Raw genomic sequence first — 17,496 nt, forward strand, 5'->3', positions numbered from 1 at the left:
AAAAGGAAATGATAAGAAATAAGATGACTTCACTGAGCAAGAAAAGAGACTGGGGAATGTGGGGAGGGCACTATATAGTTAAAGTTGTTCTGTAGATGTTGAACTGTTATTTAACTTTAGATGAAATTTTGATATCACTGATTTTATATCATCTCAACAACTCTGGCATGAGCTCCACCTCAAAGAGGAGCATTTATGAGGTGCCCGGTTGACTTAGTCAATAGAGCATGGGACTCTTGATCTCAGGGTTATGAGTTCAAGCCCCAGGTTAGGTGTAAAGCTTACCTGAAAAAAAAAGAGGAACATTTAAACTTTTCTCCACTGACCACATGGTGGTACACAGTAGAAATTCAGATATATGTTAATTTGACTTAAAAGTTTGGCTGAAAGTCTTGGATATCACAGAAGAACATACAAGAGATAACCTTGCATCATACAAGATACACACAAGACATATTGTTGGGCATGGATTATTTTGTAATTTAAAAATTTAAGAAGAGGGGTGCCTGGGTGGCTCAGTCGGTTAAGCATCTGCCTTTGGCTCAGGTCATTTTCTCAAGGTCCTGGGATCGAGCCCCACATCAGGCTCTCTGCTTGACAGGAGTCTGCTTGAGGATTCTCTCTCTCCCTCTGCCCCTACCTCTCACTCATGCGCTCTCTCTCTCTCAAATAAATAAATAAAATCTTCAAAATTTTAAAAAAATAAGGAAGAAAACAAAAAGGAAGGTGCTATAAATTCTTGAGCAATGGGGTGGCAGCATCTTTTCTATGCTCGTGACAGTTTACATGTCCAATGTGCTTTATCCTCAACAACTCTGTGAGTTGTGACTTGGAAAAGTAACATGCTTTAGTCATATAGTTCATGCTGCTAGGACTATATCTTCTAACTCCAAATCCTGTGCTTGGTCCATTTCTCATACTACTTTAGGAAGCAAACTCTTGTTTTAGAAAGGTTGTGCAGAGTATATTCTTGTGGAAAGGGACTGAGGTCTCTAATATGTTGCTGCTGATCTTTCTGTTGTTGATTAGAAAATGAAGACATTGATTAGATTCACAAGAGCAGAAGGGAGGATTTGGTGGGCAAAAGCTTTCAGGAATAAAATGCGCCATAATATAGTTTCTGATTATCTGTAAGAGCCCATGTTAGGAGTTACTAGCCAACTTTTATAATTTTAATACACAACATATATGCATTGCCAACACAGCTATAGATTGTTTAGTAGGTTGAGTTATATATGATTCCTAAATATTTGTGGTGCTTTTTCACTTCAGCACATATTCTCTCAAAGGGAAATAAAATCTTCACTTAAATCTATTTGGTATGAGGAGTGCTGGGGTGGCTCAGTTGGTTAAGTGAAATCCGACTCTTGATTTCGGCTCAGGTCATGACCTCAGTGTCATGGGATTGAGCTCCGTAGCTGGTTCCATGCTAAGCAGGGAATCTGCTGGAGGTTCTCTCTCTCCCTCTCCCTGCCCCTCCTCCAACTCATGCTCACTCTCCCCCACCTCCCTTCCCCGGGCAAATAAATAAGTCTTTTAAAAAATCTATTTGGTATGAAATTACAGCAGAGTGTATATTTTAAACACTAAATATAAATTCTCATGAAATTGTAAATTTAAAGGAGAAAATTATATACTTTAAATACTTTAAGTGATCATGGCCCAAAATTAATGTAGGATGAGCATATTTCAGTTTTATATGTTTATGCCTCCCATTTAACATAAGATAGATACTCAAAATGGAACTAAGTCCACTTTTAAAGAGACAGCAGTTGATAACATTAGACCACAAGTTGGAAGTTTTCAGGCTGTTATACATAAAAGTTGAAGAATTTCTCATTTTTTGGAATACTTTAATTGTTCTAGGCTGTATCTTTCTGACCTTCAATGTTAATGTTTTGGTCCAGATACATTAATTAAATGTTATTAATTTAAGCCATAAACATCTGATCCTTCTCCCTTTTTCCTCAGCATTTATTAAAATATATTTTATTCATTGCTTCTTTGCACTCTGTAAAGCTCTGGCTCGTTTTATGTACAACAGTCCGTGAATACAACCCAGTTCTCTACGGCATTAACTTTTTTTAAATAACACTCTGTATTGTATTATTGACTCCTACTCAATTTATTACCCACTGTTTATAACCACCAGATCTCTCCCTGTAGTAACATTGCCAGTTCAGTATTCCCTTATTCTATATTTGTGCACTTAATTATTCCTCCCTTAGTGAGCCACACTAGCTGTCTTCACTGAATCTCATTTTATCGATTTCATCCCAGTTCTTCAATTAACAACAAAAATAATAATATATTTTAATCTTCCCTTCCAAAACTAAAAATTTAGCTATAAAACCTGTATTTACCATATTATATCATATGTAGTTCAGAAAGCCAAGATAGTTATATTGCATGAAAAATGAGCAAGCTTTCACATTATTCAGTGATCAATTATGTTTTGTTACAAGTAATTTTTATAAAGAAATGATTTTATTTATTTATTTATTTTAATTTTTTTTCTCCTCATAAAGAAATTATTTTAAATAAAGGTAAGAAGAAATCACCCAACTGCCATTAATATCTTGCTTTTCTTCCCTTTTTTCCTCCCTTCCTTTCTTCCTTCCTTCCTTCCTTCCCTTGTTCCTTCTCTTCTTCCTTTTTTTCCTTCTACCTACCTACCTGAAGTGGCAATAAACATAGAATTATAGTATATATAATTTTTGCAGCCTGCTTTTTACTTTAAAATATATTTGACAATCTTTTCATGTCTATAAATAGCTCTCTAAAGCATCATTTTAATGACTACTTAAATACTTTATGTTACAGCCTGATGGCTTTTGAAGCACTTTCTAAACAATGACATATTAGACACGTAGCATTACCATCAAAAGTAGTTGAAACATGTAAAGATGAAGGACCAGACAGTGAATTTAGGATTAGTGCCAAAACAACTTTTCAGAAGTTTGTAATTCAAAAATTATGTCCTCAGTATTATTTATGTGAAAAAAAAGGAAACAGCACTGATTCTCAGACATTGAACTTTCCTCTAAAATTGGGTTTAGCCATTATTAAACCTGGTCCACTTTGAGAAGTGCTGAAGATTGCATCACATTAGTCCTATACCTTGCTTACCAAGCAAGGCATCTTAGATACTGTGGTAGGTAGAACTCTAAGATGGGCACTGCCTGTTGAACATGTCCTACATAATAAGGTCCCTAATACACTGACCTTGAGTCAGTCAAAGATTATGCTTAGTGTGTCTGACATAAGCAGGTTGTCCTTTAAGAGAGAGTTCAGGCCATTTCTGAGGGAGAAATTTAAAAACAGAGAGATGCTCATCTGCTGGCTTTTAAGAAGCAAACAGCCATGTTGTGAACTGCAGACATAGCCACATGGCAGGCATCTGAGCGCAGCCTACAGTTAGTGAAAGTGGTCCTTGGCTGATGGCCAGCAAGAAAATGGAGGCCTCAGTCCTACTAGACCAAGAACTGAGCTTTGCCAACAACCACAGGCTTGGAAGAGAACTCAAGAGTTTCAGAAAGGAACACAGCCCAGCAAGCATCTGGATTGCAGTGATGTGACATGCCAAGCAGAGCACCCAGCTAAGCTGTGCCTGGACTTCCGAACATGGAAATGGTGAGATAATACATTTATGTTGTTTTAAGCCACTTAGTTTGTGATAATTTGTTATGCGGCAGTGAAAACTAATACAAATCATGTCATTACTCTTTGGTGGGCAAAAGGGGAGAATACATTAGAATAGGAAGGCATATCTGTTTGCTTTTTAAATATTTTTTGATAGATCATAAAGTAGTGAGTAAAGAAATTACTAAGTCCTTTAGTATAAATAAGTACTTCCATGTTGCAAATATCCATTACCTCCTCCCCATTATTCTACAAGGGGCTCTGGATTATCATTTAGGGAGCTTCTAAAACATTCAGAGAAAGTCCATGCTTTCTGTGAAGGATGTGCATGGAGGAATCTGAATGGATTGGTACGTAAGCACCAAATAGTAGAGTGACCATACCTCCCAGTAATACCTGTCAGAGTTAATCTCATCCAGTAAACATTCTCTTTCATTAACAAAAGTGTCCCATTATAGATAATAAGTTATATTTTCACCTGGCCCATAAGACTTCTGATCCACTAGAACCATTCTAGAAAATGCAGGAGGCTCTTAATCCAACATTTTTTTTTCCTTGAGTGGATAGGAGAATGGATAAGCAAGTTAAGCCTCTAGAGGAGTGGTTTCTAACCTATTTAAATATAATTTCCCTTTGAAAATCTGTTGAAAGCTATGGACTTCTTTTAGCATTGTTATGCACATAAGCACAAAATTTCCAACATATTTGAAGGGATTTATAGATCCTTCCAAAGCCCATTCATAGATCCCTTTTATTCTTGGAGTCCACATTAAAAATTCAGCTTCAGTATAAAAATCGCAGAGACACTAGTCTGAAGTCAGTCTGAACTTGCCTATTTATGACTGATTTTTAGGGCCCCAGTGATGCCTCCTGAATATCAGGTATAGGTCAAGGCTACCTATCTACCTTCTTGTCAGGGTCCACTAGAACCATCAATAAAAGTAGATTACAGCCTACAACACCAATGGCAATATGCTATTTCAATTCCGGAAGAAAGCAAAAAAAAAAAAAAAAAAAAAGTGTTACTGCCACAGTAGGATAGGGAAGAAATGGTGACTCAAAGTGTCATCCAGTTAAATCAATACAGGTTTGAGTTGATGTTCCTGATGATAAAATCAAGAACAGAAGTCTAAATAGCCACACAGAAGATTGCTTTGTAGGTTACCTCAAATGTGCATATTAAAATATACAATGTATTCTCACCGTTCACAAAAAAAGATACAATTTACTCCCACTTTTCAGTCACCTTATAGGGACTTCTATAATGCATTCATTGTTCAATTAGATAGTCACACCACAAGTGTGGGGGTTAACCATTTTCTTCTCCACACTTTGTAGGAGTCAACAGAATGAAAACACCAGCCCTCTGATAAGGATTAGGAGGATCATATAAGGTTTTCCTTCTGTTTCCGAGGGCTGAACAGTAGTTGCATAATTGGAAAAGTCTGAAAACCACTAGCCCATGTACCTCTATTGACTGGGATTAAGACATTAAGGGAAATAGTCCTATGTGGTCTTTTCTTCCGTCTTGTACTGGGGTTTCTAACAGGTGCATTGTCTTCAACTCATAGTAAATTTACTTGGACAGACTTTGTCCATACACAGGAGAGACCTGCAATTTTCAATTATTTTAACACAGGAAAATATTCAGGGATCCTACATGGCCACTGATCCAAGCTGCATTTTCTAATCCAGTTTTGTTAGCAATAACGCTTATATGTATGTCCCTGACACCAGGGTCTATTTTGAATTGGTTCCAAACTCAGAGGAAAAGAACAAATAGCACTCTATGAAGAGATACTATCAATATACTTTGTTTTGAGCAAAAGAAAATTATCTCATTTTTTTCCCCTCTCTTGGTAATGGATACTTCTAATGGACCTAATTCACATGAAACATATTGATAGGATTACTCAAAGAGAATTACTTTGCAGTAGCTGCTGTTAGGAAATAGACTACAAATCCCATGCCAAAAGAGCCTCAGTGCGGCACTTACTCCAAAAATCTCTGTAGAGTCAATAGTAACTAGAGCTCAACATCAAGCCAGCTTTAGGGTATCTTGACAAATTTGGTCCTCAAATTTCTGTCCTTCTAGGTTATTGGGATAAGTCAAAGTCTGCCAGGATATTTAATACCAACTATAGATTTTACTGATAAAATTTCATTAATCTATTGGCTTTACAATATAATTTTGTTTTCTAGAAACTTGAATAAACTAAGAGAGTGAACAAGTAATAGAAAAACGGTGTTTTGAAACTTCAAGACAGAAGAGTAATAGAAGCATATAGTAATGTCCAGATGAGTTAAGAATCGGTCATGACTGGGAGAAATTATTTTTACAAATTATATCTGATAAAGAACTTGCATCCAAAGTATTCAAAGAACTCTTACAATTGGATAATAAGAAGGAAAATGACCCAATTTGTAAAATGGGCAAATATTTGAATAGACATTTCACCAGAGAAAATGCAGGGATGGTCAATAAGTACATGAAAGATACTCAACAGCGTTAGTCAAATGCAAATTAAAACCCCAATGAGATACTACTTTGCACCCACTAGAGTGACTATCATCATAATAAAAAAGACAATAAGGTGAGGATGTGGAGAAACTGCAATCCACAACCCCCATGCATTGCTGGTGGGTATGTAAAATGGTGCAGTCACTTTGAAAAACAGTCTGGCAGTTTCTTTCAAAAAGTCAAACACAAATTCACCATATCAACAAGCAATTCTACTCCTAGGTATCTATTCAAAAGAAATGAAATCCTCACAAAGACTTGTACCTAAATGTTTATAGCAGCATTATTCATAATAGAAATTACCTGAAATGTCTATCAACTGGTGAATGGATAAACAAAATATGCTATATCCATAGAATGAAATACTATTAGGTGATAAAAAGCAACAAAGTACATATATATACCACAACATGGATGACTCTTAAAACCATTATGCTAAGTGAAAGAAGCCAGCTGCAAAGCACTACATATTGTATGATTCCATTAATACAAAATATACAAAAAAGTCAAATATATGGAGAAAGAAAGTAAATTAGTAATTTCCTGAGGCTGGGCTGGGAAAGAGAACAGACTGCAAATGACTACAGAGAATTTGGGGGGGGGGCGGTGAAAGGAATGTTCTAAAATTGGATTGGGGTGATAGTTGAACAGCTCTGTAAATATACTAAAAGTCATTGAATTATACACTTAAAATGGATGAGTTTTATGGCATGTAAGTAAGTCCTTAATAAAGATCTTTCTTAAAAAAAGAATTCATCATGAATTGGACAACAACCAATGTATCATTGATGAAAGAAACTAAATAGAGATAAACTATTTTTGAAGGGCAGTATGGCAGTGTCTATCAAGACTTTAGATATATGTACCCTTTGACCCTCCAATATTTTTAGGAATTTGTCCCACATATGTACTCATATAAGTGCACAAAAGTTGATGAACAAGGTATCTTGCCTGAAATAATTTGAAATTTTAAAATCCCCCCAAATATTCTAAATGTCTTTTATTAGGGTAATAGTTACATAAATTATGATATATCCACAAAATAAATTATTATTCAGAATTTTTTAGGGAATAAGGTAGATATTTAGGTACTGTTGTGTCTAAGATACATTGTTAAGTAGGAAAAAAAAAAGCAAATTATGTAACATATACACATTCCCACTGGTATAAATAAAAGTGTTTGTACATGCACAGAGAATGTCTGAAAAGATAAACCCTAATATTGTCTCTGAAGGGTAGGGTTTGGCTAGAAGGGAATAAAGACCTTTACTTTTAATTTATGTATATCTTTACACCATTTTAACTTTTCACAAATAACATGTATTAGCCTTATAAAAAGCAAATGTAAATTAATTAGTAAAAGCCACTAACGAAAAAAGCAAGTTAAAAAAGAGAAGCAGTTAGTTGGTCACCACTTGAGGATTGACAGTTAAATATACTGAAACTTTCTGAGGTAGTAAAAAGGAACCCTACATTATAGCTAACTTATTGTGTGAGTGATCCCCATAGTCTCTGCATGGGTGCACCACAAGAAAGGTAGTTCTTAAGGGCGTCAGTAGGTCGTACATGGCACTATACGAGAGATTAAAAATGGCCGATTATATAGATCGCTCAATGAAGATACCGCTCTTACAGGAATCATGGACAGTTTTCCACCTGCTCCTTATGGTGGCAATCTGTTCAGAATTGAACTGTTTTTCTCTGATGGAGGAGTATAAAAAGACCGTCTTTGCTTCACTCCAAGTACATGACAGCAGGGTAGTAATAGTGACAACTACTATTTACGGAGTGTCTACTCTGGGCTGGGTACTTTACACATACACATACACATTTTCCCTAATCCTCGCATCAAGTGTGCAACGTAGCAGTTGTGGTCCTCTTTCCCTCATTTGACAAAACAGGCTCAGAGAATGAAATTCCTTGCAAGAAGGGGCACAGAGAGTAAGTGTTCATAGAGCGAGGTCTCCTTGCTGTCAAAGCTGACACTCTTCCACCAAGTCTCCCAGCAAGATAGAACGCTATTTATTAGAGAGAACATCTTTGATGATTCGAACAGCCAAGCAGCGTCACATCAAGGTTCAAATGCTCACCTGCTCATCTGCCTCTTGAGAGCCGTGACCGTCAGCGCCGCTTGTTTCGAACTTTCCATATGTACCACTAAGAGATGAGCTGCTGTCACTTATGCTACTTTCCGGGGTGCCTGTGACACTGTCACTAGCTGGCCGTGAGGACACAAAGAGGCTGATGTTATCAAAACCGTCATCACCGAACCTGTTCTCAGCGTCCACCTTCCGTGCTTTCGCTGGACTGTACGGTTTTAAGAAGGAGGAATACACATACCCTTTTATAACTGGATAAGAATAAAAAAGAAAGAAGAAACAAGGTCATCTGTATGTACCCTCACTAAACATTTGTGTTTAGAGAAGCACAGAGAGGCCCCTGGGAAAATCTCAACTTGAAAAGAGGTGGTAGTTCTGTGCATTTCATGCAAAAAACTTACTTCCTGTGTCAACAAGCCACCTGCTTGTACTCCCCAGTGGATCCTTCTGTTCCACCACAGCCACCAACTCCCCTTCCAGAAGATTGATGTCATATTCTTGGGTAGCATTGCACTTGCGCTTCGCTTGGTAGAGTTCTTCTTTACTGTATGTGGATAGAAGTTCGGAGCGGTGAATGTCAGTTTGACGGGGCACTTCTGGCTGGGAGAAGTAAGGAGAAATTTGCGTTTAGATAGATGTGTAATAAAATTTTCACTAAGCCAGCAAAGATTTCTTCTTTGGAGATTTTTTTTAAATGTTGAAGCCGTATTGATTTGGGATTATTTCAATGTTGAAGCGTTGATGGAGTTATTATTGTGAAGCATCCAGCTGAGTTATGTGGTGAAAAATTCTCTAGTTAGCACATGAGGGCAGTGTTGCAGGGAAGAAAATTCAACTGAGTTTAAGAAGGCAGAGGTTCTAACCCCTCTTCGATGGAACAATTTTTAATTTTTGCCATCCTGTAGACAATCCCTTGCGTACCAAGCACTTGATAAGTAATATTTAATTAAGTAAATTGTACGTGTGCATGTCTTTTTCTGGGAAATAATATCAGTAAATTAGGCAGGAGGCAGGGTCTAGGCCCCCTCCCAGCTCTGCCTCTAGTGACTTTGAGAAAGCCACTTCATCTCTGGAGCCTGGGATTCCTTATCTAAAAAAATGAAACAGTTGAACTACTATGATTTTGCTCTATAAAATTCTATTCATTCATCCAACAGATTTATATCTGTTGTCAGGCACCATCTTAACAGCTTGGAATATATCACGTACAAAACAGGTAAAAATCTATGACCTTACAGAACTCATAGTATAGAAGGAAGAAATAGACAAGAAATCCTACATATAATAGGTTGGTAAATTACAGGATATTAGAATGAGATAAGTGACTTAGAAAATAATAGATACTGTGATTTGAATAAGGAAACGAAGTGAGAGTTATTGTCAGGAATACTACCAAACTCACCAGAATTTGCACAGTCTTCTTCTTTTCAAAACTAAGCTTCCTCTCAATAAAGGTGGTACTGCTGTCCTTTACAAAATTAAGATTTTGAACCTCTTCTAGTACTTGATTCTGAATTTCAGAGATTCTTGAGGCCAACAGTGGAACCTATAGGTAGAAATGATATGGCATTGTTCTCAAACAACTATTTAACCATATTAGATATTAAATTTAGTAGAGTTGTGTCAAACAGAGAAAGTGTAAGATAGCTCCACAGAAAAAATTAGGGCAATGTTAGAACTTTTGGATAAAAATGGTCTAATTTGCTGTCTCCAGAAACATCACTAAAAACGATAGGGATAATTGTTTTTAAAGGCTCAAGCCTAGAGGTGCCTGGGTGGCTCAGTCAGTTAAGTGTCTGCCTTTGGCTCAGGTCATGGTCTCGGGATCCTGGGATCGAGCCCCACGTCGGACTCCCTGCTCAGTGGAGGAGTCTGCTTCTCCCTCTTCCTCTGCTCCCTCCTGGCCCCCGCTCATTCTCTCTCTCTCTCAAATAAATAAATATTTAAAAAAATAATAAAGTTTCAAACCTAAATAAAAGAATAGAAGAGAAATAAAAAGCAATGGAATTTTGGAAGAAGGGCTCAGGAATCAATGGCAGTAGGGTCCTCCAAAGTGGTAGGGTGGGATAGTGGGAAGGAGAAAGAACCTACAACGAGAAACATTGGTTAAGAGCCTGTGCTGGTTTTAAAACAAATCAGCAAATTCTTTGACATGCCTCTCATAAAGAGGTGGAGTCCATGACCTCTCTCCTCAAAAGTGCGTGGGTTTTGAAAATTGCCTCCATGAGTAGAATGTGGAAATGAACAGAAAAACAGAAGTAATGCTATCTGACCTTCAAGATTAGGCTAAAAGAGACCATGTGGTTTCTGCTGGTTTCTCTTGGGACACTCACTCTGAGACTTGGAAGAAGTCCAGTTGCACTGTGGCCAGCATATCAAAAAACCTTGTTGAAAGATTGGGTGGGGGGCCTCGTCCTCAACTATTTGAGTCTTCTATCATCATTCTATCTCCCACCCCAGACATGGGCTTGAGGAGGTCTTTGAGATGGCTCTAGCCCCAGCTATTATGAGACTGCAACCTCACAGAGACACTGAGAATGACTACCCTGAGCCCAGGGAACCTCCAGAACCATGAAAGACAATAGTAATAAATGACCATTGGTTGCTACATGCTGATATAATTTGTTATAACCACGCAGTTATAGACAACTGGAATCATCCAAATATCCATCAGTAGGAACAGGTTGATACACAAAACCATGCAAACTGTATGATTCCATTTTTATGAGATACAAACCAGGCATAACAGTCTATGGTAACACATCAATGCATCCCCAGGAGGTTAAAAAGCAAATTGCAGGATGGTGCTGTAATATCCCAGTTTTCTATAGGAAAAATATATACATATTTGCATTTACTTCTAATGGCATGAAGAAACCCTAAATGGATAAACTAGTAACAATGGGGGTGGGGGTAGGGGATGGGTGGTTAGGGAACAGGAGTCTGTGTGAGACTGCTTATACATTTTTATGTAGTTTTGCCTTTGAATCATGTAAATGTAGCACCTGATTTTTCAACTTAATTTATTCAAAGGGTAAGTTAAAAGTTAATTAAATACACAGTAAAAAATAAAGTCAGGACAATTAATTCTCCTCCAAATGTTGTCCATTAAATATCTAACCAGCTGAGTAAGAACTAATTGAAATGAAGGGCAAAGAAACCACACTGATTTTTTAAGTTGATATTAGCTTGTAAATATCATTCTTCTTCTTCAGGAAAATAGTCATAAAATCATATCCTAATGGAAAGCTAGATTACACACACGTGCACACACACACGCATACACACACACACCCTAGACTTTTTTACATAGAGGAAAACAAAAGGAAAAAAAACTGGTTTGACAGTTATCCTGTTGCAGTCATTACATGGAGATGGCCTTTTTTTTGGATCCACGTCTTAATAGTCATGGTTAGCACTGAAGAACTGTTGAATAGGAAGAGATTACAAAATACAAATTGATAAGCTTCAGCAAAGCATCAAGCAGGTGGAGCTAAAAGGTGTTTGGCATTTGAAAAGATACCTCCAAGAAGACCTAAGGTGTGCAAGGCACAATAAACCTGAACTAGGAAACTTTCCTATGGAGAAAAGAGAAAGAAATTTAAAAACTGTGACTGGCTTCAGTTAAATACCACCCCCCCCACCCACGCCACATGCGCACATGCACTGCACACGTGCACACCATGAACAGGGCCATTGCACATGGCTGCAGTTTCTAGCAGATCCTGCTGGCCTAGCTAGCCAGGTGCTGGTGCAGAGCTTACCGGCGCCACCGTGGAATAAACCTGCCGAGCCGCAAGTGTCAGGTCCCTGAGGAGAGCCATGAAACTGCACAGACAGTTCCACAGAATCTTCCGAGCAGCCTGGTTGAACACCTGGAGCTCCTCCACGAGTTGGGCATTGAGGGCCTCGTACTCCTTTTTGGCCAAGTCTGACTCATCTCCTGCTGCCCGCGGTAGGTAGCTGTTGCAGTCCAGCAGTTTGTCATAGCGTTTCTGGATGAGCTTCTGAGGCCCTGTGAATAAGGACAGCAGGGCCGACAGGGGCATCAGGACGAGCCTCTGCAAATGGGCTGCCTGCCGAAAGAGAAAAGCAATCCTGTGACAGAGTGAGGAGCAACCACAGGTACTACGCTACCACCAGTAGGCTTACTTCCTCCCTGCAGGAGCTCAGAGGAGGACAGGAAAGTATATAGCCAAGTTAAGAGACCATGGGGCACCTGGGTGGCTCAGATGGTTAAGCATCTGCCTTTGGCTCAGGTCATGATCTCTGGGTCCTGGGATCCAGCCCCCCAGTAAAGCTCCCCCCCACCGTGGTCAAGTACCATATCTTGGGCTCCCATCTCAGCGAGAAGTCTGCTTCTCACTCACCCTCTCCCCTCTCCTCGTGCTCTCTCTCTCTCTCTCTCTCTCTCTCTCTCTCAAATGAATAAATAAAATCTTAAAATGCGAGAGAGAGAGGATGTGATCTTTTTTTGTCTAAACCTGCTCCAAGACTTAAAACAGGGACTCTAGACTCTAACACTGAATGTAAAGAGTGAGCAAGAAGAGGAATACAAAAGTTAAAGCCTGCACACCCAAAATGCACTCCATGTTTCTCTCTAAAGCCATTGGTTTTGTCATTGGGGTCATCTCCTTCAACACTTTCCCCTTCCCCTCTTTTCTAATCCCAGAGCCCAGCGGAGTTACTCCAGCACAGGGGTGGGAGGCAAACTCCAGTTTTTGACCACTAAGACTGTGCAAATGACTCACCATATCATTCCCTTCCTTTGCTGACAATAAAAGGAAGGTAGTCTTAGAAGACACTGTATCCTATTCCTCCCACATCTGCCCAATTCCCTGGCTACCCTGATGTCTCATTTTGGGTAGACGAACTTTTTACCATATACAGATAAGTACCTCCTTATTTTTTTTAAAGATTTTATTTATTTATTTGACAGAGAGAGACACAGCGAGAGAGGGAACACAAGCAGGAGGAGTGGGAGAGGGAGAAGCAGGCTTCCCGCTGAGCGGGGAACCCGATGCGGGGCTCGATCCCAGGACCCTGGGATCATGACCTGAGCCGAAGGCAGACATTTAATGACTGAGCCACCCAGGCACCCCTAAGTACCTCCTTATTATAGGTATTTTGCTCCTATGATAGAAAAGACAACAGAGTTATTGCTTTCTCTTTAAATACATTGAAAGATTAAGCTGATGCTGGTTCTGTTTCTTAAATTGTTACATTTTAGGGTTAGTCATTTTGAGTCACTGAAAATGAACTTCATATTAACCCCCAACCCCATGCCAGCACCTAGGCATCCTAGATTTACTTTCTTCTCTTTCTCTTTCCTCCCCCTCTCTTCTGAAGTGCACTAGTATCCTATGTTTGCTGACTGCCGACTTTACACTTTATCGTTTATGCATGGGTTACATGATTGTTACAGCAGTTTAGAAGCAGGTTTCTCTTTTGTACCCTGAAAGATGTCCTAGGGAATCAGCATCTGAGCAGCAGCTTTTATTAATTAAACAGCCTCTGGTAACTTTGTCTGAACTCATGGGAAATCTACAAGAGAGGGGAAACCAATCTCTTACTGGCATTAGCAGTAGACTACACAGATTAAATTTGATGTCTATCTTCTAAAATAATCAATATATACCTGCAGACTGTTTAATGAGTCCTTTGACTAAGCAAAGAATCTGTTTACTGTTCTGATAAATTACTATATTGTAACTTGACTGGATTCTACAGGTAATTACAATATTACAACATAATTACTATATACATATATGTATAGTATATACGTATATATATATATATATATATGTCTGCGGTCACAGGATATGTATCCTGTGACCGCAGACATAAACTGATTCCAATTCACCTGGGCATAGGAATTACGATTGGAACAAATAAGAATCAGATTTTCTTTTAATATTTTTTCCTATTCAAAACATATAGGCAAGTACTTTTCAAGGTAGGTAAGTATCTTTCAAAGTTAGATAAAAACACTGCTCTGCCTTTAGATAGATTTTTGAATTCTTATGAACATTTAATTTTTAAAAAGTTTAATACACTTTATTCATAAGTAAAAAGTTACTTTTATATTGATCATTGTGATAATTATTTTAATTTAGCTTAATTTATCATCTTGTGGTTTCATGCATGGAGGAGAAGAATACAGCTCTTCTTCCATCAAATTCTGGACATGCTTGCTGAGGAGAAGCTGTATACCGTGCTCTTACGTGGTGCTCAATAAATACTTATCGACTTAATACATTGGAATTAAGCTAAAGAGCAAACCCTTAAGGACTTTTCTAAAATGTGCTGTCTGTAATTAAGCCCAGAAATGTATAAAGAACTAGCGACACTGTTTCCATTTAACATCCATCATAAAAACTTCTCTCTCTCTCTCTTGCTCTCTCACTCTCATTTATCTGATGGATCATTTTAGTTCAGATGTAATCCTGACCTGCCATTCCCCAGTGCCACGAAATAAGATGCTTCCAAGTGTTTTCTACTGGGGGGGTGGGGCTGCATCAATTCCTAGGATTTGGAAATATGTGGGGCTATTCACTGGATGTCAGGACTTGAGATTGGGGGGACATTAATGAAATTTAGAGCCTGGTACACCAGGAATGCTAAGCATCCTCCAACACAAGGGCCTCTCAATGAAGAACTGTCTGACCCAAAATGCCAATAATGCCAACACAAAACTGCCTCTTTCAAGGACCTTCAAGATGATGAAGGAGTCTATTATGGCTTCTCTATAACATACTACTATGATATAATAATACTTATGGAACACAAGATACTAAATTAAAATTAGTACTACTCAAACTAATTTACCAGCCAAATATTTCTAGGCTCAAGCAGGTTTTTAGGATTCCCAAGCTATGTTTTATAATTCTGTATATTTTACAGAACTCATAGAAAACAAACTCAGAGGTAAAAGCCCTTTCTCAATAAGAAGGCTTTACTTTCCAGTATATAGTGTGTTAATAAAAGTCACGTCTTCAGAGAGTATCTTCGCTCCTCCTGTAAGGACTCTGGACTTTTCCAGAGACTCCTTTAGGAAAATCACAGCTTGCCAACTTAATAAATCCGTCATCTATCACATGCAGACTTAAACTAAATGTTGATTTTAAAAGCTACACACAGACGCCTGGGTGGCTCAGTCGGTTGGTTAAGCATCTGCCTTCAGTTCAGATCATGATCCCAGGGTCCTGGGATCAAGTCCTGCATTGGGCTCCTTGCTCAGCTGGGAGCCTACTTCTCCCTCTGCCTGCTGCATCCCCCTGCTTGTGCTCTCCTTCTCTGTCAAATAAATAAATAAAATCTTAAAATAAATAAATAAATAAAGTTTGCACAGACATTGACTACTCCTAGAAACTCAGTCTGGGACCCTCTTAAATTTTGATCATAATAAAAAATCTTCACTAACTCACTTTAAAATAGGTAATAATGAAAAAAAAAAAACCCTCCTGTTTAAATCTACTGATTTTGACATTCGTATTTGCTTTAGTGCCTGTTTTATTTCTAACTCCAGAAAAATAAATAAAAAGCAGCTATCCTCTTAACCCCACTTTCTAATTTATCTGTGAATATAAATAACTTACAAAGTCGCCACAGGGATTCAGGGCATTCCTTGGGGCCTCCGAATAGCTCGTCTCCTCCTTGTCTTTGTTGCACGAGATCTCCTGGAGCTCCATGACACTCCGCAGCGCTAAGGGCATGGCATCCTGAAACCCAGGGACAAAGTCACAAAATGGGCCAAGTTCTGAAGTTCTGTACAATTAAATATATCCCAAGTGTGTGCTTCATCATCATAGCCCTCCGTTACCACGGAGAGATAAAAGGAAAAAAAGGAAGTAAAAAAAAGTCATGAATACTCTGTACAATGAGGTTACGTGTAACAATTTCTTTTCTTATTTCCCCCCGTCACTTTCTCCTACTGCTCTGTACGACACCTTCTTTATTAAGTGGACTACATCCTAAGGTCCCTCATTGGCCATTCTTCAGCATTCAGGTCTTACTGAACCCCTTATTTTAGAAATCACGCCTTTTTGATTTATGTCTTCAGTTTCCCCTAGTGAATTTTTAAAAGAAGATGTTCATGTTTTTGTTGAATTGGTTAGTAGAAATAGAAGACTTTCCTACAGATATTCCCAAGATGCATTCACTTCATGAAATGTATATGAAGGACAGGGTTCCCACTGCTCTGTCTGGCTGTTATAACTGAGTTTTGGTTTTCTTTTCACAGAAAGCAGAGCTTTAGGAAGAGATTAGCAAACCTGATTGCAAAATCAGGCTTTGCATCAGTTAATAAATGAGAAAGGAATGTGGCTTGTTGGTTACATAACATAGAACCTTTTCTCCAAATCATCATGCCTGTTAACCTAATCCTCTTTTGGTATGATAATTTACCTATGCATGCAAACATCTGCTTCCAAAAATAGATATCCAAAATAAAAACTGGAAAATGCTAAGGGGGTCATTTGTTAACTCTGTTACGTGGAATTCTACTAACTGTCTATGTCTCCCAGTCATGACCATTATCAAGATGTTGTTGAGGACACTATGTCTTCTATATGAGATCCATTCTCTCTTACTAAATATAATTATACTGCACTTCAATTGGTTTGGTTAAGTCAGTGATTCTCAACAAGGGCAGGAAAACTTCCTGGGGGATTGGAAATTAGTGGGGTTTTTCTTCTCCTATGGTTGTGTGGGAGTATTTGCATATTGTAGTTATTATTTTGTTAGAATTTATTTTCCTTTACATTGATTTTCTTTCATGTAGACCTACCTACCTAAGGTTGAATTACCTGTGAATTTCATTCAGAACTCTAAAGGGGGCATTACGAAACACCAGTTATAAAATAAATAGAGGTGCTCTGTTCATCTAGGGTTGTGTGATTGTATGTCCTTTTTTTAAGTTGGCTTCTCAAAGACTTACAGCTAAATTTGAGATACACATGTGGGTTCCTGCGGTTTTTATATGGCCTTTATGTTCTGCTCTTTTTGCTCTTTAGTTCTCCTCTAATTTCATTTTATGTCCCCCTTTGATTTCCTTTTTTCTTTCAGTACCACTTTTAAATTTGCAAATATGTGTTTTAGGTACTAGAAAGGGATATGTTAGTATAATCCAACAAATAAAGGAAATTTCTGCCAAATCAATTTTGTATTAATGAACTCATCTCTATTGTAAGGACAGCGTGCTGATGGTCCAGCACCACGTGGCAATCATGTGAG

General features: G+C 38.2%; 1 protein-coding gene across 1 annotated transcript in view; it reads right to left on the reverse strand.

The window, feature by feature from the left end:
• ARHGEF38 (Rho guanine nucleotide exchange factor 38) overlaps window positions 1-17,496 on the reverse strand; it is a 127,144-nt gene that overhangs the window by 2,352 nt on the left and 107,296 nt on the right. The window contains exons 9-13 of the mRNA XM_081812036.1: window positions 15,861-15,983; window positions 12,027-12,338; window positions 9,665-9,808; window positions 8,664-8,862; window positions 8,254-8,513 (exon numbers count right to left, since the gene is read on the reverse strand). Coding sequence (XP_081668162.1) covers window positions 8,254-8,513; window positions 8,664-8,862; window positions 9,665-9,808; window positions 12,027-12,338; window positions 15,861-15,983 — 1,038 coding nt within the window. The remainder of the gene's footprint in view (window positions 1-8,253; window positions 8,514-8,663; window positions 8,863-9,664; window positions 9,809-12,026; window positions 12,339-15,860; window positions 15,984-17,496) is intronic.

The sequence above is a fragment of the Leptonychotes weddellii genome, chromosome 2, assembly GCF_054177405.1.
Source record: "Leptonychotes weddellii isolate Sample4059 chromosome 2, ASM5417740v2, whole genome shotgun sequence".
In the NCBI taxonomy this organism is placed as follows: domain Eukaryota; kingdom Metazoa; phylum Chordata; class Mammalia; order Carnivora; family Phocidae; genus Leptonychotes; species Leptonychotes weddellii.